Raw genomic sequence first — 24724 nt, forward strand, 5'->3', positions numbered from 1 at the left:
CGGCATAACTTTTATGCAAAAGACAGAGGGGAAAGTAGCAGATTTACGAAGCTTCCGCCATATCTAATACAATAATAGAGAATAATATTGTACTGTTTTTTAGAGTTAACCCAGTGTTGAACATTAAAGTGCAAAACCACCCTCATGAAAAAACATGTCTGAATCTGTCTGAATTTTTCTGAATTCATACTGAAAATTTCTGAACAAAAATCTTCTATATGAATATTTCTGAAACTAGCATTTAAGGAACTGAATTTTTCTGAATATTTGCTGAATATTTCTGAATGAGATATGAAATATTCAGATGTCTGCGGAAAATGTATGAATAAGAAAGTATGAATTATTCAGATGACTTTTTTTCTGAATTATTCTGAGTGCCAATAAACTGAATTTTTCAGTCAAGTGAGTTGTCAGAACATTTCTGAATATTTGCTGAATATTTCTGAATAAGATATTAACTATTCAGATGTCTGAAAGTGTATGATTAAAAAAGCATGAATTTTTCAGATAACTGTTTTTATCTGAATTATTCTGAGTGCCAATAGACTGAATTTTTCAGTCATGTGAGTTTGTCAGAATTTTCAGACATATTTGTAAAAAAATTATAAGACCAAAATGAAACATTAAAGTTAACATATTTAAATTGATGTTTGGCCTTAGTGGCATTACAATGGATATTGTGCCTTATAGGTTAGGCATTGTGGCAGACGTACTATGGACACTTTCAATAGCGAAATATGGATAATGATTTTAAAATGATTAAATATGTTAAAACATGTTGGAACATGTTTTTGTATCCACAACCATGTTAGCTCATCATGTTTTATGAACATGTTCAACCATCAAACATCATTATGCCATATTCTTTTTTCTGCCACACTTAAACCAGCCAGAACTTAATTAAAACTGATGCAGTGTTCAGATACAGCAAGCATTATCAGAAAAATGGCAAACTGTTCATCCATGTTCAACCATGATTATACAAGAAATATCTTTTTCTTACAAAAAAGCATTCCCATGTTTTAAACCTAGAACTAAAGCAAACTAAGCACTCAAAAGGGGCAGAGGGAGTTGTAATGCAATAAATATAACAAGGAATAAAATAAATTTAAACATGTTCAAACATGGTAGACCAAGTCACTGAAAATGGCAAATGACCTTGCACTGGTAAGAAAGTCCTGTCTGACAATAATATTAACACTGAATATAAATTTACTTTATAATTGAGCCGTGCCATGGGAAAACCAACATAGTGGGTTTGCGACCAGCATGGATCCAGAACAGCCTGCGCATCCGCGCAGTCTGGTCAGGATCCATGCTGTTCGCTTTTAAAGCATACTGCAATTAGAGAAACCGTTAGCGAACAGCATGGATCCCGACCAGACTTCGCGGATGCGCAGGCTGGTCTGGATCCATGCTGGTCGCAAACCCACTATGTTGGTTTTCCCATGGCACGGCTCAATTTACTGATAATGCAAAATCAGATACTGACAAAACTCTGGTTTTACACTGGTAATACAATAATCTGAACCATTCAGACTTTAAGAAAGCCAAGATTGTATTTTTCACAATGTGTGAATTTCACAGAGCACTGTTTTGGCGCAAAAATTGTAGGTCTTTCTTTTTGTTGTTTATAGGAATAAGGTCAGTAATTCGGTCGGAAATGTGGTGTAGTCGAAAGAAGTCCATAATAAATAGATCCTAATTTTCCCATTTTTTGCGCAAATTCGTGTAGAACGAGTGCTTTAATCACCGTTTCTCACTACTAGAAGACATTCTGCATGAAATGAGACGGTTTTCATGTTCATACACCCCACATGGCAAGTTTTGCAGACCGAAACTGGAAGTAGGTGTTTATTGCGCGGACGAGAGTAAATATGCGCCATTTTTAGGGTAGCAGACCACAACTGACTGGCATTTCACTAGGAACTACATAACCCCCTATTTTCTTTTCATTTTTTCGTTAATTTGTGATAGAACTTTCATGAAAAATAGGTGTAGGAAAAAGTGATGTTCTCTAAAGATACGTAAAGACGATATGAAGTTGTCGTTTTTTATATGAATCAAAGAAGGATTTGAATTACTGACCTTTGACCTATAATTATTTGTAGCTGCAGTGTATATTTTTTCACATTGAAATGCTGTAGAAAGGAATGCTTTAGTGTAGTAGGTGCTTTTTAATCTGTATTTTGATTGTAAATGTCAATAGTTTTGTGAAGACACAATTGTCATCAGTTTTCACGATCTTGATATCACATAAATAAAAAATTTACTTTTACTCGCCTGAACTCTAGTGCATTAGACAACATATATTGTGAACATTTGTTGTCTGTTGTTAATCAGATAATTTTTGCCAAAGTGTTTCAAAAGAAGAAGATAACATGAAAGTACTCAAATTAACACAAATTTCATATGAACATTTCTTCTGAAAGTATATGAATTGGGGCTGACTTTTTTCAGATGTAGTCCGAACACTTCTGAATCTCAGTTACTGAATATTTCTGAAAACTGGCTGAATTCATCTGAAAGTGTTCCATCTTAAGACTTCTGAATATTTCTGAAAACTGGCTGAATTTCTCAGATTTAGTCTGAATAGGTCTGAATATCAGTTACTGAATATTCATGAAAACTGGCTGAATTTGCCTGAAACTGTTCCAAGGACAAATTCAGACAATATATTCAGAAATTTTCATCCAAAATTCAGATCCAATTTCAGACAAATTCTGACATTTTTTTTCATGAGGGCAATTATATGTATTTTATAACTAAGAAGCCAGTATTGGCTCTTCCCATGAAAGACGAATTCACGTGTATCGATGCTATACACCTAGCATGTTAGAGAACCAGTCTATCTATTCGAAAAGAGCTGGGCTAAGATAGCCGGACAGTCCTGTATCTAAAAAAGGATGTCTCTCTCTCTCTTTTCCAGGGGGCTCTGTTTCACGTTGTCCCTCTGGTCAGACCTGTCTGTGTCTGCACTAGACGAGGATGAATTTGGCGCCCTGAAAAGCTGCCTTTACGCTATGGTAAAGCGCATTTGAACGTGTTTATCATGAAAAAGATGCTATATAAATCTGGTATAACATAATACAATTTCCAAAACAAGAAAAGAGATATGGTTCTTTGCCTTCTTATTGATCTTATCTGATGAAAAAAAAACTGTATGAAGTTTCAAAGCTATAGTACGTATTCAAGAAAAGTGAACTTAAACAAAAACAATCAAGAAATACTGATTTTCTAAGTTAAAAAAAAGGCTCCTAATTCTGACAAAATGCAAGAGAGAGTTATGGTTCTTGACCTTCTTACTAATCTAATGAAAATAAACTATAGCTCTTACAGAATTCAAGAAAAGTTGACCTTAATAAAACTTAAAGAAGTTCAAATTTTCTAAGTATATAAAGGGTCATAATTCAGACAAAATGCATATCAGACTTATGGCTCTTGACCTAGTACTCACTAAATGATATTAAACAAGTCTGCAAAGTTTCAAACCTAGTGTTCTTATAGTATTTACGTAAGCTGGACCTAAACAAAAATTTTAACCAAGAAATTCGTATTTTCTAAGTATAAAAAGGGCCATAATTTTGACAAAATGCATGTTATAGTTCTTGGTCCACTTACTCATGTTATGATGATAAACACATGTGTAAAGTTTGTAAACAAGTGTGTAAAGCTGTAGCTCATAGTTTTTGGGGAGCAAGTGGACCGAAACAAACATTTTAACTAAAAAAATCCAATTTTCTAAGTACAAAAATGGCCATAATTCTGACAAATGCTTATCAGAGTTATGGTTCTTGGCCTAGATAGTCATCTAATGATGATAAACAAGTTTGCAAAGTTTCAAAGCAATAGTTGTTATAGTTTTTTTGAAAAGGTGGACTAAACAAAAATGTTAACCTATGTCGACAATCAAGCAACAATACCTCATAGATTTTTTTCAAAGATCATATAAACTAATAACACAGGCATCGGTACTGATGACTTGTATATATTTTCTAATGTTTGTGAAAATATGGATCACTGTCAGTGGTTTTAAATTTGCACTGTAGTTTAACCACTACAGTTTAACCAATGTAGAGCAACAGCTTTACAGACATTGTCTGTACACAACCAATCTGGGGATAGGAATGAAGTACCCGTTTTTCTAGTGAGCTTTTGCTGTGTCTCTACAAGCAATTACGACTATATTTAATCCTAAATTGGGAGAGATGGCATTATTTTTCAAAACAGTGTACTGAAAAACCATGTCCCATTACCTTCTGCATATATTTTTGAGCAATGATCCTTTTCAAATATAAACCGAGATATTCATTAAGGATATTTAAAAGACAAGAGCCTTGATCCAGGGTGGGATCAGCAGGCATTTCATAATACACTGGTACTGGCATCAGGAAGCAAATGGGCTGCAGATTTTCAAGTTTTAAAAGACATTACAAAAGACAAAATAAAACCTTTGAACAATATACCCTATGTGAACTAATAAAAACATAGAATCAAATAATGCATTAAATTTAATTAAGTATAAATATTGACAAACTTAACAATAAATAGGGTGAGAATCTGGCAGGTATGAAATACTGTGACGATCTAAAATAATTCATGGTCTCTACAATATCTAACACTTGGAAGACTTGAAATTATCTGACTTAGCGGCACTGACTTACAGATTTTGGTTAAAAATGATTTCCCTTTAAAATTGAAGTTTGGTCATATTATGAACACTAGAACAAGAGTTTTTGTTTCAAACCTATCTTAAAAATGCCAGATCAAGAAAAGAAATCCCAGTCAGAAATCTAATCTGGGTTGCTGAGGCAATAAAAAATGTCCTACCTTCTTGACCAATACACCATGGAGGAATACATGCTTGAAGGTCATTAAATATAAAGTTTTATAATTAAGGCAGTTTACCTCCAGAATCCCATTACAAACGCTTTTGCAATTTTGAATGTAAAACTTAGTAAAATCAATAACATATAATCTGTTTCAAAAGCATTCTTAAGAAATATATCAATAATTTTCTGATATCTAAAAATTTTCTTTTTTATTGTCTTGTAAGATCTGGACATCAGTGCCTTTAAGTTAACTGTTGTTAAACTTAAAACACAAATAAAATATTGCAGTCCCCTGTTAAATTATACCAGCTAACAATTTTTGAAAATAAATCTGTATAATACAAGTTGTACATGGTTTTATAAGAAATGTATTACCAACAAAAAAAGAAAAACTGCAAAGTTAACAACTAGTTGAGAACAAACTAGGTATCTGTGTCACAAATTTAATTCTTGACCTATAATTTGGTGAATCTAACTGCCTGGCATACTGGGGAACACAACATATGTATGGAATTACATCTAGCAACTGCGAAACACAATGGTCTGGAAAAAATACTGATCATTTTTCTAAACACTACATGAATCTATAAAGATGAAATATATTCCTTAACAATACAAATGTTTCTTAAACACAGTTTTAAATTTTAGACCCCGACACTGAGTATTTTACTGGGTTGTAGAATCAAGTACTATGCAAAGTCTACATAGTGTTTGTATCTCTTACAGCTTTGACTAATGTTATGCCAAATTGACCATGTCAGACATGTTATTTCAAAATCACTTGATGAGGAATAAACCCTAAAAAATCTTTGCTCCTAAAGTATAACATTAACCTACAGACCTGGGAGGAGTGTGCAGCATTTCCTAACATTATGTATTTATTTATGGCCAGGGTGACGTTAACAATGAACCTAGATATCCGAGTGTGAAATTCCTATTGAACCCGGTGTTATGTGCAGCACATCATCATTTATAGAAGGATATAATTTATTTTGCTAGGTTCTTTAAAAATCCCTTAACCTTTACCCTGCTAAATTAATGAAATCAATTTAATGGACTGGTCCATCATTCAATTTGGGCAGTACCACTTCTTATTCAAGGTGGTGTTCACTGACAATTTACTGACTGAATAGCGAAGGGTGCAGAGCATGATCAGCTTGCCCGGATGTGCAGACTGATCTTGGTCTGCACCGGTCGAAAAGGCAAAACAACTTGCCACTAGCAGGCTGAAGGTTAATGGATGATAAGAGTTTGCTGCAAACATGAAGCAGAGCTGCACAGTAGACACTTTGTAGACCACAAATGGGACCCAGTCCTTCAACATTGATAAAACATGGGTTAGGCACAAAATTAATGCTATAAATATCTGAAACCAAAGTGTGACTTTGACACTGAAAGATGGCGACCTGGTTGCTGTGCATGATACTAGTAAACTGTCAGAATAGGGAATATTTAAAGTGATTTCAAAATCCACAATTAAAAGAGGACAGCAGAATAGATTTGGCACTAAATTAACTCTGTAAAATTCTGATCCATATTGTGGCCATGGCCTTGGCAGCTATAAATGTTGGTGTCAAGCATGATATAATGTTGTGAGGTGAACACTTGAGCATGTTAGTACAAAATCCTGTGAAGGATGACTAAGTATGGGCAATATACAAGATCCTGAAGCGTGATCTTGACATTGTTCAAGAACTGGGTCTTGCACGTGAGACATGGTAATGATTATTTTGATCCAAAGTGCGACCTTGAACTTGGCACAGGAGATCTAAATATTGTGTACACCATATCATCCGTGTATCCTGAACATCTGTTGGATGACAAGACATATTGAACAGACATAAATTATCTTTACTATTAAAGAGGGCATTCTTTCTAACATGGGGTGGTAGAAAAAAGAACCTCTCATTTCCCTACGACTATTGCTAATCACATTTTTTCTTTATGTTTTTTCATGTGATAACTCCTGCTGCTAGCCTGAGCGAATCCTTTTCCACATATATCACATTTGAAAGACTTCTCACCTGAAATAACAAGTAATGATAATATAAACAAAATATCATCTATATTTCAATCATAAATACAAAATGTTTGCAACATCATGTATATTTCAAAGTAAGCTAGAGATTGTTTTTCATGAAAAACATATTTCTTCCACCACATACCATACAGAAATTGTAAAATGCTGCAAATTATGGGCCATCACAGGAGAAGTAACACAGGTCAAACTTGACAAATCAAAGGTAATCACAAAGTTAGATGAATCAATATATCAATAATATAAAAATCATGACGAAAACATAATAAAATTTGACCAATCAAGAGCCATAACTCCACAGAAAATCAATGAAACCAAACAAGAGCTGTCAGTGGACAGCACGCTCGACTATTCTCAGTGCTTGATAGTATAATATAAGCTATGAGTAAAACTATAACATTACAATAAGCATATTCTAAGTCGAAAAGAGGCCATAATTCAGTCAAAATGCTTGATAGAGTTGCCTCCTCCTTTTTACAGACTGGGGTCATGATGGTAAACAAGTATGCAAAATATCAAAGCAATATCTCAATGGACTTTGAAAATATTTGGGGTGGTACTCAAACTTTAACATTTATTCTAAGTTGAAAAGGGGCCATAATTCAGTCAAAATGCTTGACAGAGTTGCCTCCTCCTTTTTACAGACTGGTGTCATGATGGTAAACAAGTATGCAAAATATCAAAGCAATATCTCAATGGACTTTGAAAATATTTGGGGTGGTACGCAAACTTTAACATTTATTCTAAGTCGAAAAGGGGCCATAATTCAGTCTTTAACATTTGTGTGACGCTCACGCCGACGCCGGGGCGAGTAGGATAGCTCCCCTATCCTTCGAATAGTCGAGCTAAAAACGCTGTCGAAATGCAGAACTAGGCTTGACAATGATTTCTGTTGTAAAGTTTGGTGTGAATCTGCCCAGAGGTGTTAAAGGCGTGGACAAACTTTGTGACATATAGACAGACAGACCCTAGCACTAAATCAGTGGATTATGTGATAGAAATATAGCTCTTTGACCCAACCAACACCAAACTTATTTGGTGGGAGTTTAAAAATCACATCTAAAATGAAAGGAATTTAGCTGTACATAACATAAATATTCAACTTAAATAATACTGACCTTTGACTGCTGATATTCTATAAATGCCCATTAAGATATCTAAAAATTTATTTAGTTTACATTGTTAAGAAAGATTTTTCCTTACCTGTATGAGTGACTTTATGCTTTTTAAGACTTGAAAGTTCTGCAAAGGTTTTTATACAATCTTTAGTATCACAAGCGTATGGACGTTCTCCTAAAATACAAGAGTAATATTATCCCTACATAACTGTAACAGTTAGAAAAGGTAACTTTCCTCAAAAATTTGTAACAATTATATTTCAAACAAAAGTTTAAAGAATTCACCTGAGCAATGTATAAAACAGATGATTACAAAAATACAAACAAATGGCTTTGTAATGGCCATCTTCTGACATTTGTTAACAGTCTAATTACAACCTTGGTTAACTTATTGAAAGAGAAAATTGACTAGCATTCTCAAAGTCTATGTCAGAATTTTAAACTGTTTTACAATTTAAATACGAGGGCTGATCAAGAATAACATAGACTTTGTCTCTATCTTATATATACTTTTACGAAGCAAAACAAGACATGCACCAACATGATATGCAACATTTCCACTAACTTCACTGCAAATGGTGTGATTATGATACAGTCAGGAGTTATGCCTTCTCAAAATCAGTCACTTTCATGAACCTGATGCCAGTAATCATATTTTAAAGGCATTATCATCGTAACTTAATTGAGATGCTTTCATTAAAGTTCGCATTTATTTTAATTTGTAATATTTTTATTAATTTTAATTCACAATAGCTAAGTCATAATAAATTGTTAGGTTAGAATCTGAAAACAATATTTATAGGTTATAAGGTTTGTATCAAAAATATGCACGAGTTCTGCTGCAGAAATATTGCGCAACTTTAGGAGTGCAATATCATTCCGCAAAAGAACGAGTGCATATTTCTCGATGCATATCTAATAATCTTTTTATTACATACACATACTACACTTATAATTATCATATAAATGTGTTCTTTAGCCTGAGCACAATTGAAAATATTGTCGTTAAAGAATTTTTAAACGCGACTGAATACATGGAACTGACGTCACAAATGATGTCACGCACCCGATATGAAATTTGAACATCAATATGGAAAAATATTGACATTTCAGGTTCCACTATAATTTAACGGAGTTTATAAATGAGTATGTAATAAGAACTCTTATGCAAAGCATCTCAGACAGGGTGCACACCGTGAACAGTTGGTCTTTATCTAAGGCGTCATAGACTGATGTTAACATCAAATCAAATTGCTGTGGTATCTGCTTCATTAGTTTATAAATTTCAGTTAGTGTTTGCCAAAATCTCTATATAACTTAACAACTGTCTGAGCAGATGACGACATTACAGGCCTTATAAACAGCAATATTCACTTAGGTTAGACAGGGTTTACTTCCTCCAACAATGTCAGAATGACGTCCTACTTTCAGTGCATGTTGCATGGACGTGTTGCTGTACTTGGCATATTGTCAAGTAAACAAGTGAACTAACAGTGAAAGTATTAGTTGTCTAATTCAAACATTGACAGATGCATAAGGGACTACACCGGTTAAACGTAGCTATTGTAATTAAAATGACCAAATTACTCAAAGAATGCGAATTACAGTGATATATTTCACATTGCACTATACACAACAGACCACTTCTGACAGTGAAAGTCTATTATTTTTTAACAGCCCTCGTATATTCATGGGTATAATCAATATTCAAACAATACCTGAATGAGTCCTTGCATGATTTTTCAGGTTTCCCGCTGTAGTAAAACTTTTGCTGCAAACACTACATACAAAAGGTTTGGCTTCACGGTGTGTCAGCATATGGACATCTAAATGTTGAGCTTTTGTGAACACTTTACCACATTCAGAACACTGGTAGTTCTTCTGTCCTCTAGTTGGAAAAACAAAAAGTTGAAACGTTTTTTGTGATAACTTTATTATTTGATACTTTGAAAGTTTCATTCATGCTGACAGTTTGTGTAGACCTGTATCTTTTATGATACTGTTTATAAATAAATATATATTTGCATTTATTATACCTCACTTTTGTCTATAATGGTAAACTCCCATTACCCGAAAAGGAGATATTTTGACTATCAGAAACCTTTTCAACCTTTTTGACACGTGACCAAGTGAAAGTGACTGTCAGGTCATGTGACCGCGCTGATATTTTGAATGTCATATAAGGGCAAATAACTGCTTCAGTTTTTAGCCACATGATTGCCTCCCTTGTACACAATATCATATTGTAATGACGTCGCTATTTAATGTGTACACAACTGATTACCGCGCTAAAGATGAAAGTATTGAATTAAATGAATCAAGAACATTTTAAAAACTTTTTTTATGTGTTTAGTTTTGTTCGGTATAATAAAATAAATACCATATGGCAGCGTGTGTGACATTGATATTGTCAACCCTCGGAACAGAATGTCACCACTCGGCTTTCGCCTCGGGTGACATTCTGCCCTCGAGTTGACAATATCAATGTCACACACGCTGCCATATGGTATTTATATAAAATCACCTCAGCACAAAAAAGTTCACTGCTTCTAGACAACCACTTTTTGCCAAGAGGTAAAGCTATGTATGCATACATTATCTCAGGATAAAAAGTAGTTAACTGCTTCTTTATTTCCATGCAGCTAAAAGGTAAAAATATGCTTTCTAATATCACTGCTTAGCTTTACTCATGTGTTAGCACAGAAGTGAAAACCTTGAAAAAGGTGACATTTTAATGCAAGCAGAGAGCATAATTAAATCTATTACTGAATTTAATAATTGGAGAAAACCTTGACTGTATTACAGCAGGTTTTTCTATCTCCTTGACAGAACTAAAAGGCAAATACAACCAAGCTGGCTGTTTTTCTCACATGAAAGTATTCAACTCTTGTCTAAGCATGAGTCAAAACAAGTGAGGGAAAGTTCTTTTTATATTCAGCAACATCTTTTACAGACTCACTAGTGCCAGTATGTAAATACTGCTCTATATCTGTCATCATTATTTGAGCCGCGCCATGAGAAAACCAACATAGTGCATTTGCAACCAGCATGGATCAAGACCAGCCTGTGCATCCATGCAGTCTGGTCAGGATCCATGCTGTTCGCTTTCTAAGCCTATTGCAATTTGAGAAACTGTTAGCAAACAGCATGTATCCTGACCAGACTGTGCGGATGCAAATGCACTATGTATGATTTCTCATGGCACGGCTCATTTTAAGATAATTCTCAAGGATCTCATTGTGATAATTACTTACAACAACTATCATAGCTTCAAATACTTCTCTTATTCAAAGACAGTGGATAATGATAATACATGTACATATCCTGTCATGAATCTGTCTTTGCATATCATATATGGAAACTTCTTGGTTCTTCACATATAAAGTAAATCTACCACGCTCTTGAGTCATAGTAAGGAAATCTTAAATAAGGTTGAGACTTTGTCAAAAATGAGGTTCTAACGAGACCTGGGACATATCTCTGACCAAGAACAGATTTCCTTACTACCACAACTTAACTGGTGAAGCAAATTTATTTTTTCACTATTTTGATAATTTTATTTAACTAATAACATATTACCAGAATAAGATACAAGAATGATAACATCAAGTGCACACTGTTGATAACTGAGGAGAACTTCTACTTACTAATATTTTTGTCTGTGGCAACTAAGTAAACTTCTACTTATTTATATGTTTGTTTGTTGTAATTAAGGAGATATTCTACCTAGCCGTGTGTTTGTCTATGGTAATTAAGGAGAACTTCTACCTACTCACATGTTTGTCTGTGGTAATTAAGTATAGTTTCTGCTTACTCATATATTTGTTTGTGGTAACTATGTAGAAATCCAGACTACTTACTCATGTGTCTGTCTGTGGTAACTTAGTAGAACTTCTACCTACACATATGTTTATCTGTGGTAACTAAGGAGATATTTTACCAAGTCATGTATTTTTCTGTGGTAACTAAGTAAAACTTCTACCTACTCATATGTTTGTCTGTGGTAACTAAGTAGAACTTCTACCTACTCATATGTTTGTCTGTGTTAACTACATAGAACTCCCACTTACTCATATGTTTGTATGTGGTAACTTAGAAGAACTTCTACTTACTCATATATGTTTGTATGTGGTAACTAAGTAGAACTCCTACTTACTCATGTGTCTGCCTATGGTAACTAAGTAGAACTTCTACCTACTCGTATATTTGTCTATGGAAACTACATAGAACTTTTACTTACACATATGTTTGTCTGTGGTAAATAAGTTAAACTTCTACCTACTCATATGTTTGTCTGTGGTAACAAAGTAGAACTTCTACCTACTCATATGCTTGTCTGTGGTAATTAAGTTTAATTTCTACTTACTCGTATGTTTGTCTGTGGTAACAAAGTAGAACTTCTACGTACTCATATGTTTGTCTGTGGTAATTAAGTTTAATTTCTACTTACTAATATGTTTGTCTGTGGTAACTAAGTAGAACTTCTACCTACTTGTATGTTTGTCTGTGGTAATTAAGTTTAATTTCTACTTACTCATATGTTTGTCTGTGGTAACTAAGTAGAACTTCTACCTACTTGTATGTTTGTCTGTGGTAATTAAGTATAATTTCTACCTACTCATATGTTTGTCTGTGGTAACTGAGCAGAACTTCTACCTACTCCTATGTTTGTCTGTGGTAACAAAGGAAAACTTCCACTTACTCATATGTTTGTCTATGGTAACTAAGGAGAACTTCTATTTCTGTCTTAACTAAGGAGAACTGTTACTTACTCATGTGTGTCATCCATGTGTCTATCTGTGGTCACTGGTAACTAATGAGAACTGTTACTTAGGTGTCTGACTCTGTGGTAACTAAGGCCAGCTTCTACTTAAGTGTCTGTCTGACTCTGTGGTAACTAAGGAGAGCTTCTACTTATATGTCTGTCTGTGGTCACCGGTAACTAATGAGAACGGCTACTTATGTCTCTGTCTGTGGTAACTAAGGAGAGCTTCTACTTATGTCTCTGTCTGTGGTAACTAAGGAGAGCTTCTACTTATGTGTCTGTCTGTGGTCACCGGTAACTAATGAGAACAGCTACTTATGTCTCTGTCTGTGGTAACTAAGGAGAGCTTCTACTTATGTGTCTGACTCTGTGGTAACTAAGGCCAGCTTCTACTTATGTGTCTGTCTGACTCTGTGGTAACTAAGGAGAGCTTCTACTTGTGTCTGTCTGTGGTCACCGGTAACTAATGAGAACGGCTACTTATGTCTCTGTCTGTGGTAACTAAGGAGAGCTTCTACTTATGTGTCTGTCTGTGGTAACTGAGAAGTGCTCCTAATCACTCAAATGATTGTGGCAAAAAATGAGAACTGTTACTTACTCATGTGTTTGTCTGTGGTAACTAAGGTGACTCCTGTAAGTGAATGTTCTCACACAGCCAGGGTAGGGACAGATGTATTGTTGGTGATTGGATGAATGAAGCTCTAGATCATCTACATTGCTGAACTGTTTCATGCAGATCACACATATATACAATATGCTTTTTTCTGTTGATGAATTTAGAAAACAAATTTGTTGATTATACTGACCCAAGTATTATAAAATTACCAATATAAACCAATCATAACTTTATGTCATAAAGAGTATTAACAGTAAATTGTTCTTTACATAGAAAATGAACATAATTATCATTCTATGAAAACTGACATTCAAGTTTCTTCCCTTGTTTTACTGGTAACTATGGCCTTTATATTTTATATAATGAAAAAAAAAAGGCAATAAAAGTTTGATTAAAATCTGCATGTTATTCAACTGGATCACCGCTACCAATTTTGCCACGTTAACCAAGTCAAGGGCATGAACTCTGAACACTATTACAAACTGGCTGGTTTTCACTTGGCTTATTATCAAATATATTCTGTATAAGTTTGAGTAGATGACACTTTAATTTGTACCAACCTTTTTCATTTTCCTTACTGCTTAATTCCTTCGATACACATGAATTACTTCTAGCTTTTGCCTCATTCTGTAAACTGTTACAATGAACATTCCTGCTTCCACCTGTTAAACGACTTTTGTTATCAGTAAATGTCACTGGTACTTTGTTACATTCTAAATGTCTTTTCTTAGGAGGTAGCACGTAATTCAAAACTTCATGGCTCTTCTTTATATCTGAAGTTAGTTCTGTATGTTCTACGTAAGTGTTTGAATCAAAATGATCTAAATTCTCTAATGAACGTTTCATCAATAATTTTGGTGGACTTTCTTCATCAGAAGGTGGTCTATTAATGCTAGAATGAAAACTTGAATCACTATTCCTTTCTATTCTGTTTATGAATGAAACGTTTGTAGATTGAAGACTTATAACATTTTCGTTTTGTGCAGCAGAACAACTGTCTGAAATATTATACACTGCTGACTGTGTCTCTAAATCATGGTCAGAAATAAGTTGTGATCTCAAATGTTGTTCATGCTGTTGTTTCAAAACATCAAAATTATCATCTTTTCTTTTATCCATAGAAAATGTTTCATCACATGCTTTTATTTTCACTTTAGTTAAACATGTTTTGTCAATATTCAAATCTTCTTTAGTAGTACTGTTTAGTACATAATCATGTCCAAAACCATTAAGGCTGTTTAAAGTTTGACTATCTGCTTTGAAAAAATTTCTGGATGTTTCAGCAACAAGATCTACATTATCAACATTACTAGAGGAAGAATTATTCACATCTGGAGTAGCATTTTCTTGAATATTTTCTAATTTATGCATTTGATCAGTGTTACAGACAACCTGGCTGTCATCTTGAAAATTCATTTCCTTACTGATCAGTTGTTCATTTTCTGCAATATCTGAATGTGTACTCTTTTCAAAATCGAAGTTGGTGATATTATATTCCTGCATGATTGCCTCTTGTGTCTGAGAGATCAAGTTTGCAGTTGCCAGAGCATGGATTTCGTTTAGTCTAGGTGGCGATAATTGTAGAGGATTATATAAATTCGGTCCATTAGAGCCCTCATCATCGCTGGAGCCAAGATTGTTGAGGAGAAGTGCCAACTGGTTAGTAAAGTGGTTCGCTGAGGATTCTCCATTACCAAGACTAGGGAAAAGCTCATCTAGTAATGAAAGGTCTGGAAAAAAACACAATATCAATATCACAGGTCAGCTCACAGAAATATCTACCAGATAAAGATATCCACTATATAAAAAGGACTTTTCAATGGGGGTGAAATGTTGCAGTTTAATTAGAATACAACATAGAATTCTAGAAAGCAGTTTTGTTGTAAAACAAGGAATAAAAGATAGGCTTTAGGTATCTATCTGTAACATAAAGATTAACTTTTCCTCCACCTGTCTCTGGTTTTACATAAAAACAATAAAAAATCCTCCACATAGTGGAGCTGCTTTTTCACAAAGACCTCCATGTAGATTTATTAAGGTGGAATGCGCCTCAAATTTTTTTGCCGAATTTCGTCCTGAAATTTATACTGTATAAAATTCAAGATATATGCGATTGAGCTCCAGTTTTACTTTATCGCCATATTGTTCGTGGTTTATGCTATTGTGTCACAAACATGGCCCCTGACGTCACTTTTCGTGCAACGCCCAGTTCCGGGTGCTTTCGGCATTTTTCCTTTCCTGCGGTCTGAATGTCATATCAATGAAAAATACAAAATAATTGTCACTTTGCATTCAGAAAAACTTGCAACTTTACCAATTCTTAAAAGCAAAACAGAGTATGGTGTAATTCAACCTTGTAAATTAAAATGTTCAGTTAAATGGCAGATGTTTTTTACTATACCTGCTGATAGTGAAGCACAGGCTGTATCTACTTGAGGTGTGTCTTCTTTCATGTTATCACCCATGATGAATCAATCACAGCTAAAATAGTTGAAATGAAATATAATGTATTATCCATGTTTGTATAAATTTGGAGACATAATAAAGCAAATACTGCATAATCACTAACCCTTATCATGCTGGAGATGACTGATTCTGCCTTTGATTTTGATTCTGCCTTTCCGACCAGTGTAGATCATGATCAGCCTGCACATCCATGCAGTCTGATTATGATCTGCACTGTTCAGCATTCAGTCAATATCTTTTAGGTACACACCCCTTTTCATAGCTAATGATACTGTCCAAATTGAAAGATGGACAAGTTCATTATCGTAATTTAGCAGGGTAAGGGTTAATATTTATGGGGACTAATTTTCATTGTTTTCAATGTTGAGTCAACCCCAGAAATTAAATCCCAATTAAGAAGAAAAACTTCCATTCATTTTACATGCGAAGATCAAAGGTCAATATCCACAATGAAATAGCCATTTTGATAAAAACTACAAAATTTTGTGCCCATAGAATGAAGTGATTTCACAGTAAACAAGGAATGTGATACTGGTTGCCATAATAATTATATTGAAAGCACTAACACACTAATAATTTAAAGACTGACACATATAATATATGAAATTACAACAATTATAAGCTTGGAATTTTTTTGACATTTAAAATCTGGAATGTAGATTTAACCAATTTTTTTCATGTCTTTCATTTCTCACAGCTGCATTTTTTGTGAGATACTGTTACCCCATAATTTCTAACCCGTTGTTAATATTGACATCCATCAAGAAAATGACAGTATTAATCATTCAAGAAAATATGCAAGTTCAAAAGATCAACATAAACACATTTATTTCTGACATTTGATACTGGTTGGAGGTGGCATTATGACATTACTCTAGCACCAGTGGTAAATAAAAATCCATTAACCAATATAAAATATTAATATATTTATACCTATCTTCTCAACTGACACATTTTTCTGATTAATTTATCTATTAAATCTAATTTGCAGTTTCATGAACATTGTGATACTATGTTAGTGTTTTTTCCAGAACCAAACAAAAACTCCCCAAAGTGGCAAAATGTAAACCCCTAAGTTTTTTTTATATATATAATAATAGAAGGAGGAAGTAAAATCAAAAGATTTTTTTTAGAAGGTGTGTGGGTTGGAGGTGGAGGGAAGGGCACTGAGGTGATGGGTGGGGGTTGAAGAATTTTGTGTGGAGGCGGTAACAGGATTCTAAAGCACAAAAAAACTACACGAACTAAAACTGATTTTTTAGCAGGGGTTAGGAGTCGGGTAAGAGGGGTGGGCAAGAGGAGCTTAAGTAACTTGGATTTTTGCACTTATAATGCATATTGTCTCAAAGTCTTACTCATTTGGCTTAATGGGATGGCTGATTTTATTATCTGATAATATACTAACAGGACAGGGACAGTCAAAAGTTATCACACTTTCCCAAACATATTATTATTTGGACTAATTGTCTCATTGCCACCTACATATATGCGAAGTTTAAAATCAATACCTTGAATGTTTATTAAGAATTTAAGTTATCCACAAAATGGAGAAAGACTTTTACATATATACTGTATTTTAGGAATCTTCCTAGGTCACTTTTTTTTTGTATAAGGCAAAATACATGCAGGTAAAAAAAACAGTCTGAGTGTCCTGATGAATGGTGATATTTGCAGAAATTCTCCAATACATCGATCAAATTTTCAAAGCAAAAGAACCAACCTAAATGTTCAATGTCAAGTTTTGATTGTGTTATTTGTATTCCATAACTTTTCATCAATATACCGTTATGGTCATTGAAACTGGTCCTTCAACGATAGACAAGCCCTAGAAAAGTCACAAATTAGCTATATAGCTAAATCTAGCTATATATAGCTAGAAACAGCTATAAAAGAAATAATAATTGTTCAATATATGTCAATAGCAAATATAAAGCCATCCGAATGGTTTATGAGACAAAAGACAATCACACAGCAGTGGCGTAGCCAGGCTTGAATGAATGTTACACACAGATGGGGGAGAGTGCGGGAGGGGGGTACCCTCTACTGCTGGCGTGGCTTCTGGGGTATTTCCATAAAAGGGACGGGAGGGGTGGGGGATGGGGGGGGGGGGGGGGGGGCGAGATTAACCAATATGGAACAGTGTACAATATTAGCCATTATTTTCAGTGTTTTTTTTCTGGCCAATTTGGGGCCGAAATTGGGCCCCAATCCCAATGGCAAATAGTATGTTTTTTTCCCAATTTCAAATCTAAAATTCCCAAAGTTAAATTTTTCTTTTTTTAATTTTTTCAAACAAGGCTGTACCTATGAAACCTTGAAACACAAGACAATTTGCTTACTTAATGCACTGATAAATTTTATGACCATTTTTTTTCCTAAATGTGACATTTTAAAGGTGGATAATCAGATTTTGGCCATGTAACGGATTTGTTCGAAACTTTAGCATCTGATCATTTACACTCATTTATGTTCACTTAACACTTAATACAAATTAGATTTTCACTGGAGGTATTTTTGAAATTTCATTTTCCTATCCTGGTTGCCCAACCAAGATAGAGTTATTTTATCATAAGTATAAATTTGATAAACATACTTTGCCTAAGGAAATGTATAAATATTAGACATATTGTAATATATTTGTAAAATATTTGCATTAAAAATCATGTATTTAGATGGAATTCATTAGAAACGCAAGTTTGAAAAATTATTATTACCTCCCTTTGCCTATCTTGGTTGCGCAACCAAGATAGATTGGAAATAATTGAATTCAGAAGCTACACACAGCTTTTAAACTTGCATTTTGGTTCAGATTGTTCAATAGTTGATATGTCTATCAAATGCAAATGTAAAACTAGACATTGTATCGAAATAAAAAGAAATACCCAGCTTTTTATATACTTTCATATTAAAGGGGAGTAATTACAAAATTTTATAAAAATAATAAAATATACATTTCAAATAGGAATCTAACTCTATGTAATAGGTCTTTTTGTTCCTTAAATAATTCTCTACCAGAATATACAAAAAGTAAAAAATGTCATTAAATGTTGTTTCAATGTGATTGACCACCTTTAATAGAAAATGTGACTTTTAACAATTCCCAGTTTAGGTGTTTTACGATGCATTTTTCCCAATTGTAAAGGCCCCGGCGCCATTCCCAATTCAGTGGAGGAAAAAAACCTGATTTTTGCCAGAAGATATGCATTTAGGATAATATTTTCTTTGTTTAAACCTTGAAAAAAGGATAATAGTAAACACTACCGCTATATAGCGTAATGGCCGATACCCACCTCACCGTAAAACCGGAAACGGGTATTTTGTGGTGGCTAATACCGGAAAACAGGATTTATCCTATAATGTTGATGAAAAGGTCAATAATAGTTCTATAAATAAACGTCCGACTTCAATATTTTACGACTTTGACATTTCATATAGTCTGACGTTTTATCGAAATTATAAATTTCCCTTTAGAGTTCTGCAAAATATCTTGCGGAAGGTTTTACAAGTTCACGGTGGAGGTGACTGAAAAGCGATAACTAAATACCAAAAACGGACAAAGAAACCTATTTTACACACCAATTGAACATACTGTCTTACTGAAAATATTGAAGATCTGTCCGCAGTCTCAAAGTGAAATTTACATCCATGCACTTTCGCAACACAACATGAAACTGTCAAATCTTCTTTATTATAAAGAATGATTTTAGGCGAAAAAATAATCTCACTGGGTGTAACCAGCATTTATTGTTTTTAATTAAATTAAAAGTTATTTCAATAAATTATTAGTTCATATCAAAGCAGTTTGAAAGGCTAGTCCATGTGTATTCGGCGGTACCCATGAGTTAAATAATGGCCGCAGATTTTTCACTAGTGCCGTAGGCTAAACGTATTTTTTGTCTAAGCATGTATAATTGATTCTATAAATTTATTCAGTGTTGTATTGTTCATGATATTTCATTAAAATATGCTAGAAGAATCTGTGTAATGTGTCAGGAAAGTGATTAGAGGTGCAGTTTTAGTTTCGGTTAACCAATAACTCACATGTTTGAGAGTTTTCCTACATTACACTTCAATAAAATAAGGTCGAAATCTGTGCTAAGCAAACGGCTCACATTCGATTAAACTTGACACAGGGACATGTTGAACGTCCAAATATTAAAAGGCGCCCTGTGCAAGTTTAATGTTATTGAACTAAGGTCAATAGGAACATGGCAGTGGCTACGATTACAGTACCGTAATCCTAGCCTCCGGTTCTAGGATTACGGAAGTTCCGTATTGCTAGACAACCCTGTGAGGATAGGCTAGGATTACGGAAGTATTTAAGAGGCATCAAATATATGTTAGAAAATGCATAAATGATGTTGTAAACTTACTAAAATAGCGACTTTTCATGCCCGCCTTAGGCCCGCATTCCCTTAGGCCTATTATTTCGTGTTATCTGTCCACCGTTTTGGATTAGTATAATCTTAATGGCGGCACCCGGAAATATCATAGAAATATGAGTGTCAAAGTTAGATTTAAAACTTTGAATTTTATGATTTATAACCCAATTGTATGTTATTAAAGACTATTTGTGTTGACTTGATGAAAAAATTACAGGTATATACGAAACATAGATAATTCTATAATATTTCCCTCGCCGCTATTAAGATTATACTAACCCAAAACGGCCGATCGATAGCACGAAATAATAGTGAAATTCAGTGAAGTAAGTAAGTTTACTATGTCATTTATGCAAGTCCTAACATATATTTGATAACTCTTATATACTTCCGTAATCCTAGCCTATCCTCACAGGGTTGTCCAGGAATACGGAACTTTCGTAATCCTAGAACCGGAGGCTAGGATTACGGTACTGTAATCGTAGCCACTGCCTAGGAACATACTAAAAGCAAGTTCTACCAAAAAAAGGAAGTAAAAAAAAAACATATATCAGTCTCAAAAAATGGGCCAATCCTGAACTCCAAAAGAATAAGCCTAAAAGGACTAACCACCTTTCAAACCCTGTCTCAATCTGACAAACCACAGAGCCTTAACAACTCTGCTGTCCATCCGAAATTTAATCGGTCCGAACTGCCTCCAAAGACGGAAATTAGACACAAGCAAATAAAACAACGACACAACTGTAACCTGTATCAAATGTATAAACAAAAAGAAGTGAGTACATGTGATTCATACATCTAACACAATTAGTTCCTCTTGCGTTTGAAATATTGTTTTTATTATTAATTTATTTTTCAAGTTATTGAAACGCCTTCTTTTTCTTCCAAGTGACCCAGATCAAATGCTTCGATATATTCCGTTCAACTCGTATTTGAAAGCAGACGACACTTTCTAACTGTACATAGTCCATGGAACACCAAATAAACAAACAATCGAACATTAAAAAATATTTGAACACCTCTAGAATTATGTGCTCAACCCGGGTCTAGAGGACGGGGGCGGCCGTAAAACATCTTCCGGTACATTCAATCAGAGCTGTTATGTTTCGATCTCTTCAGATCGTTCAGTACGGCATTTATGTTGTGTTTAATAGTGTAATTTTTCAGCTTGTGTGGTTCCAATACTCCCGTTTAAATGGCTTTGGGTATTGCCTTTTGGCAGTTTCTGTGATATGCAGGCTCCATTTCCTCGGATCCCCTCTTTAAATTCCAGTTTGTTAGTTCTGTCCATTGTGTTCTCGTTTAGGGCAACACCATTATTTTAACTGGGGTTTTCATGGAATGCATTGCACTCTAAGTAGATCTATCATTGAAGGGTCAATGTGCACCGCGGTATGAATACATCTGCGGGTGACTCTAAATTATATTCTGGTACGTTTAACATGTGTAAATGTTGAGTTCTGCTCAACCCGGGGCTATAGGACGGTAGCTTGCATTTCCACTACTGTCCATGAACAGGCTCAATCAAACCAAGCCTGCAACATTTTCGTTTATATCGTGTTGGGCGACCTGTGGTTTTCCACTTTTTCTATTTTGTCTAAAGATAGATCTGTATAGGTCTGAGATTAAATACAGCTCGTTCGAATGCTCCGTCTTATTCAATTTTAGAAATAATCATCATCATCATCATCATCATTTTCAGTGATCGACTCACTCTAGAAGAGTAAACAATAATATATGAATAATACGCAAACTATGTCCGATGGCTTCGGTCTGTTTAGTGCTCGTATCTATTCATTTAAACAAGGAAATGATAATAATTAATGAAAATTCAGTATAATAGATTTTTGACTGGACTATATTTGATTAAATCAATATTTGTGTCAAATTATCACCTTTTACTCTTTATATACTTTATAAATGATATTGCTGAAAAAATATATTTTATACGTTAAATGAAACAGAGTTTGAGCTTTTGTCTATGTATGTGATCTTTTTAGGTGATGATATAGTATTATTCACTACTGATCCTAATATGGTCACATATAGATTCTATACATCGTTATACTGTAAAATTGGGCTTAAACTAATTTCAGTAATGTTTGAAAAAAGGAAGCATGACGTTTATCCTTACATTTATATGGCCCGGATTATGAAAAAAACTATTGATATTTTTTGTATATCTAGGAATTAAATTCACCTTTTCTGGCAGTATAGTAAATCATAGCTGTTTAAGCACTGCGTGATCAAGTTCTAACAGCTTATAATAATGTCTGTAATGTTTTTGATAATGTACTAAAAAATCTGTTCAGTTAGGGTTATGTAGATATATCAGATTGGCAAGCGATAAAAGGAATACTATGTTACTTAGATAATAAGGCAACATGCTCATTATGTCTCCCATCACACAGTGGTGTGGAAGACATATTGATTTACTCCGGCCTGTGTGTGTGTGTATCTGTCTGTCACAAATATTGTCCGCACTTTAAGTCAGTCGATCTTCACTAAACTTGAAAAAATATGTTTGACCATAAGACCTCGGCCAAGTTCGATAACTAGCTAAATCGGTCCAGGCATATTCTGAAAATAATCAGATCTATGTATGAATTGGTAAGATGTAAAGTTAAACATTGTTCAGAATTGTCAGACTTTATCAATGTAGCGGTCGGATTGAAGCAGGGAGATATATGTTCGCCTTTGTTCTATTCTCTATTTATAGAAGACTTAGAATTATATTTACAAACTAGTCCTAACTCAGGTTTTAATATTAATGAAGTGATGTTAATATTGTTGATGTACGCCGATGATATGGCACTATTAGCAGAGACTCCGGAAGACCTACAGTGTAGTTTGAACTCTTTGAAAGAATATTGCGATAAATGGGGATTAACGGTTAATGAAGAAAAAACTAAAGTTATGGTGTTTAGAAAACGAGGCCGTATAAAAGAAAACGAGAAATGGTTTTATAATAATACACCTTTAGAAATGGTAGAAAGAGTTTAACTATTTAGGAGTCGTGTTTAGCTCTTCAGGAACTTTCAGTGTCAACCAGAATATGCTCGCCGGTAAGGGTTTAAAAGCAATGAACATATTATTATATAATTTGAAATACTTTGATCTGAATCCGAAAATATGTTGTCAATTGTTTGATGCATTTGTTGGGGCTGTTTTGAATTATGCATGTGAAATATGGGGCAATACCAAGTCGAAAGAGTTAGAACGCCTGCATTTGAAATTTTGTAAAAGACTGTTAAATGTAAAAATGTCTGCTAGTAATGCAAGTATATATGGTGAATTAGGCAGATATCCATTGTATATAAACAGGTATATCAGAGTAATCAAATATTGGATAAAAGTAATCAACTCAGATAATTGTATTATAAAGTCATTATATTCAGAGGCTTTAAAAGACTGTAATAATGAGAAAAGAAATTGGGCATATAATGTTAAATCATTGTTATACAGACATGGTTACGGATATGTGTGGGATAATCCTTCAGCAATAAATCAAAAGCTATTCCCTGCTATATTTAAACAAAGACTAATTGATATGTTCAGACAAGAGTGGCATGAGAACCTACAAAATAATAGAACATTATCGCTATACAAACACTTGAAGAAAGATTTTATGTATGAAAGTTATTTAAATTCAATGAACAGTAAATATTACAGAAGTTTACTAACAAGACTTAGAACATCGACACATACGCTTAGAATAGAAACAGGCAGATATGGTAGAAACAGGATAGAGAGAAATGAAAGACTATGCTTAATATGTGACAATAGAAGCTCTGACATAGAAGATGAATACCACTTTGTTTTAATATGTACAAAATACAGCGCATTAAGAAAACGTTATATTGCAAAGAGATATAGAAGAAATCCTAGTATGTGGAAATTTATTGAACTACTGAACTCAACAGATAGAAAAACTTTAAATAACTTAGCAGCCTTTATCAAAAATGCCATAAATATACGATCTGCCACTATTAACAATATCTTGTGATTATGAGATAGAAATATGTTTACTGTTTTATTTTAGTACATATTATATATTTTGGTACTTCTATAAAAAATGTTTTATGAAAATGTATTATGCTATGTGCATTGATGTAGCCAACAATATTATTTTGATATTATTTTTGTTCATCCTCAATACTGTACTTTATAACACTATACCTTCAGAACGTTATATGATATTATGTATATATGTTCTTTTGACCTTGTATTAGATTGTAATAGATTTATGGACGAGGAACCATAATGGCTCAAGTCCTTAATTAGTGAAATAAACTATTCTTCTTCTTCTTCTTCTTCTTAAGAACAGAACAGAACAGAACAGAACAGAACAAAAGTTTATTCAGTAATTTGTACATATAGTACCTCATTACATAATATACATTGACATATAAGATATGATCATGTGACAAAGTTGTTGAAAATTTAAACTTTAAATGGATCGTAACAAGCCGTAACGGGCTGGTCTTTTTACCCCAAGACACCCCAG

General features: G+C 33.9%; 1 protein-coding gene across 6 annotated transcripts in view; it reads right to left on the bottom strand.

Annotated features, from left to right (window-relative positions):
- Window positions 1-4498: 4498 nt before the first annotated feature.
- Window positions 4499-24724, bottom strand: part of LOC123525263 (zinc finger protein 79-like) — a 65634-nt gene continuing 45408 nt past the window's right edge. For 2 of the 6 annotated variants that reach the window (XM_045304171.2, XM_053521149.1), the window contains 6 exons: window positions 15771-15850; window positions 13930-15099; window positions 13352-13517; window positions 9707-9876; window positions 8074-8163; window positions 4499-6856 (listed from right to left, as the gene is read on the bottom strand). In XM_045304171.2, coding sequence (XP_045160106.1) covers window positions 6762-6856; window positions 8074-8163; window positions 9707-9876; window positions 13352-13517; window positions 13930-15099; window positions 15771-15834 — 1755 coding nt within the window. In that variant the 5' untranslated portion in view covers window positions 15835-15850 and the 3' untranslated portion in view covers window positions 4499-6761. Of the gene's footprint in view, window positions 6857-8073; window positions 8164-9706; window positions 9877-13351; window positions 13518-13929; window positions 15100-15770; window positions 15851-20826; window positions 20979-21000; window positions 21143-24724 lie in introns of those variants that run through there. The other 4 variants (XM_045304198.2, XM_045304215.2, XM_045304225.2 and 1 more) reach the window with 4 other exon arrangements.

Source organism: Mercenaria mercenaria, chromosome 1 (genome assembly GCF_021730395.1).
Source record: "Mercenaria mercenaria strain notata chromosome 1, MADL_Memer_1, whole genome shotgun sequence".
Taxonomy (NCBI): Eukaryota; Metazoa; Mollusca; class Bivalvia; order Venerida; family Veneridae; genus Mercenaria; species Mercenaria mercenaria.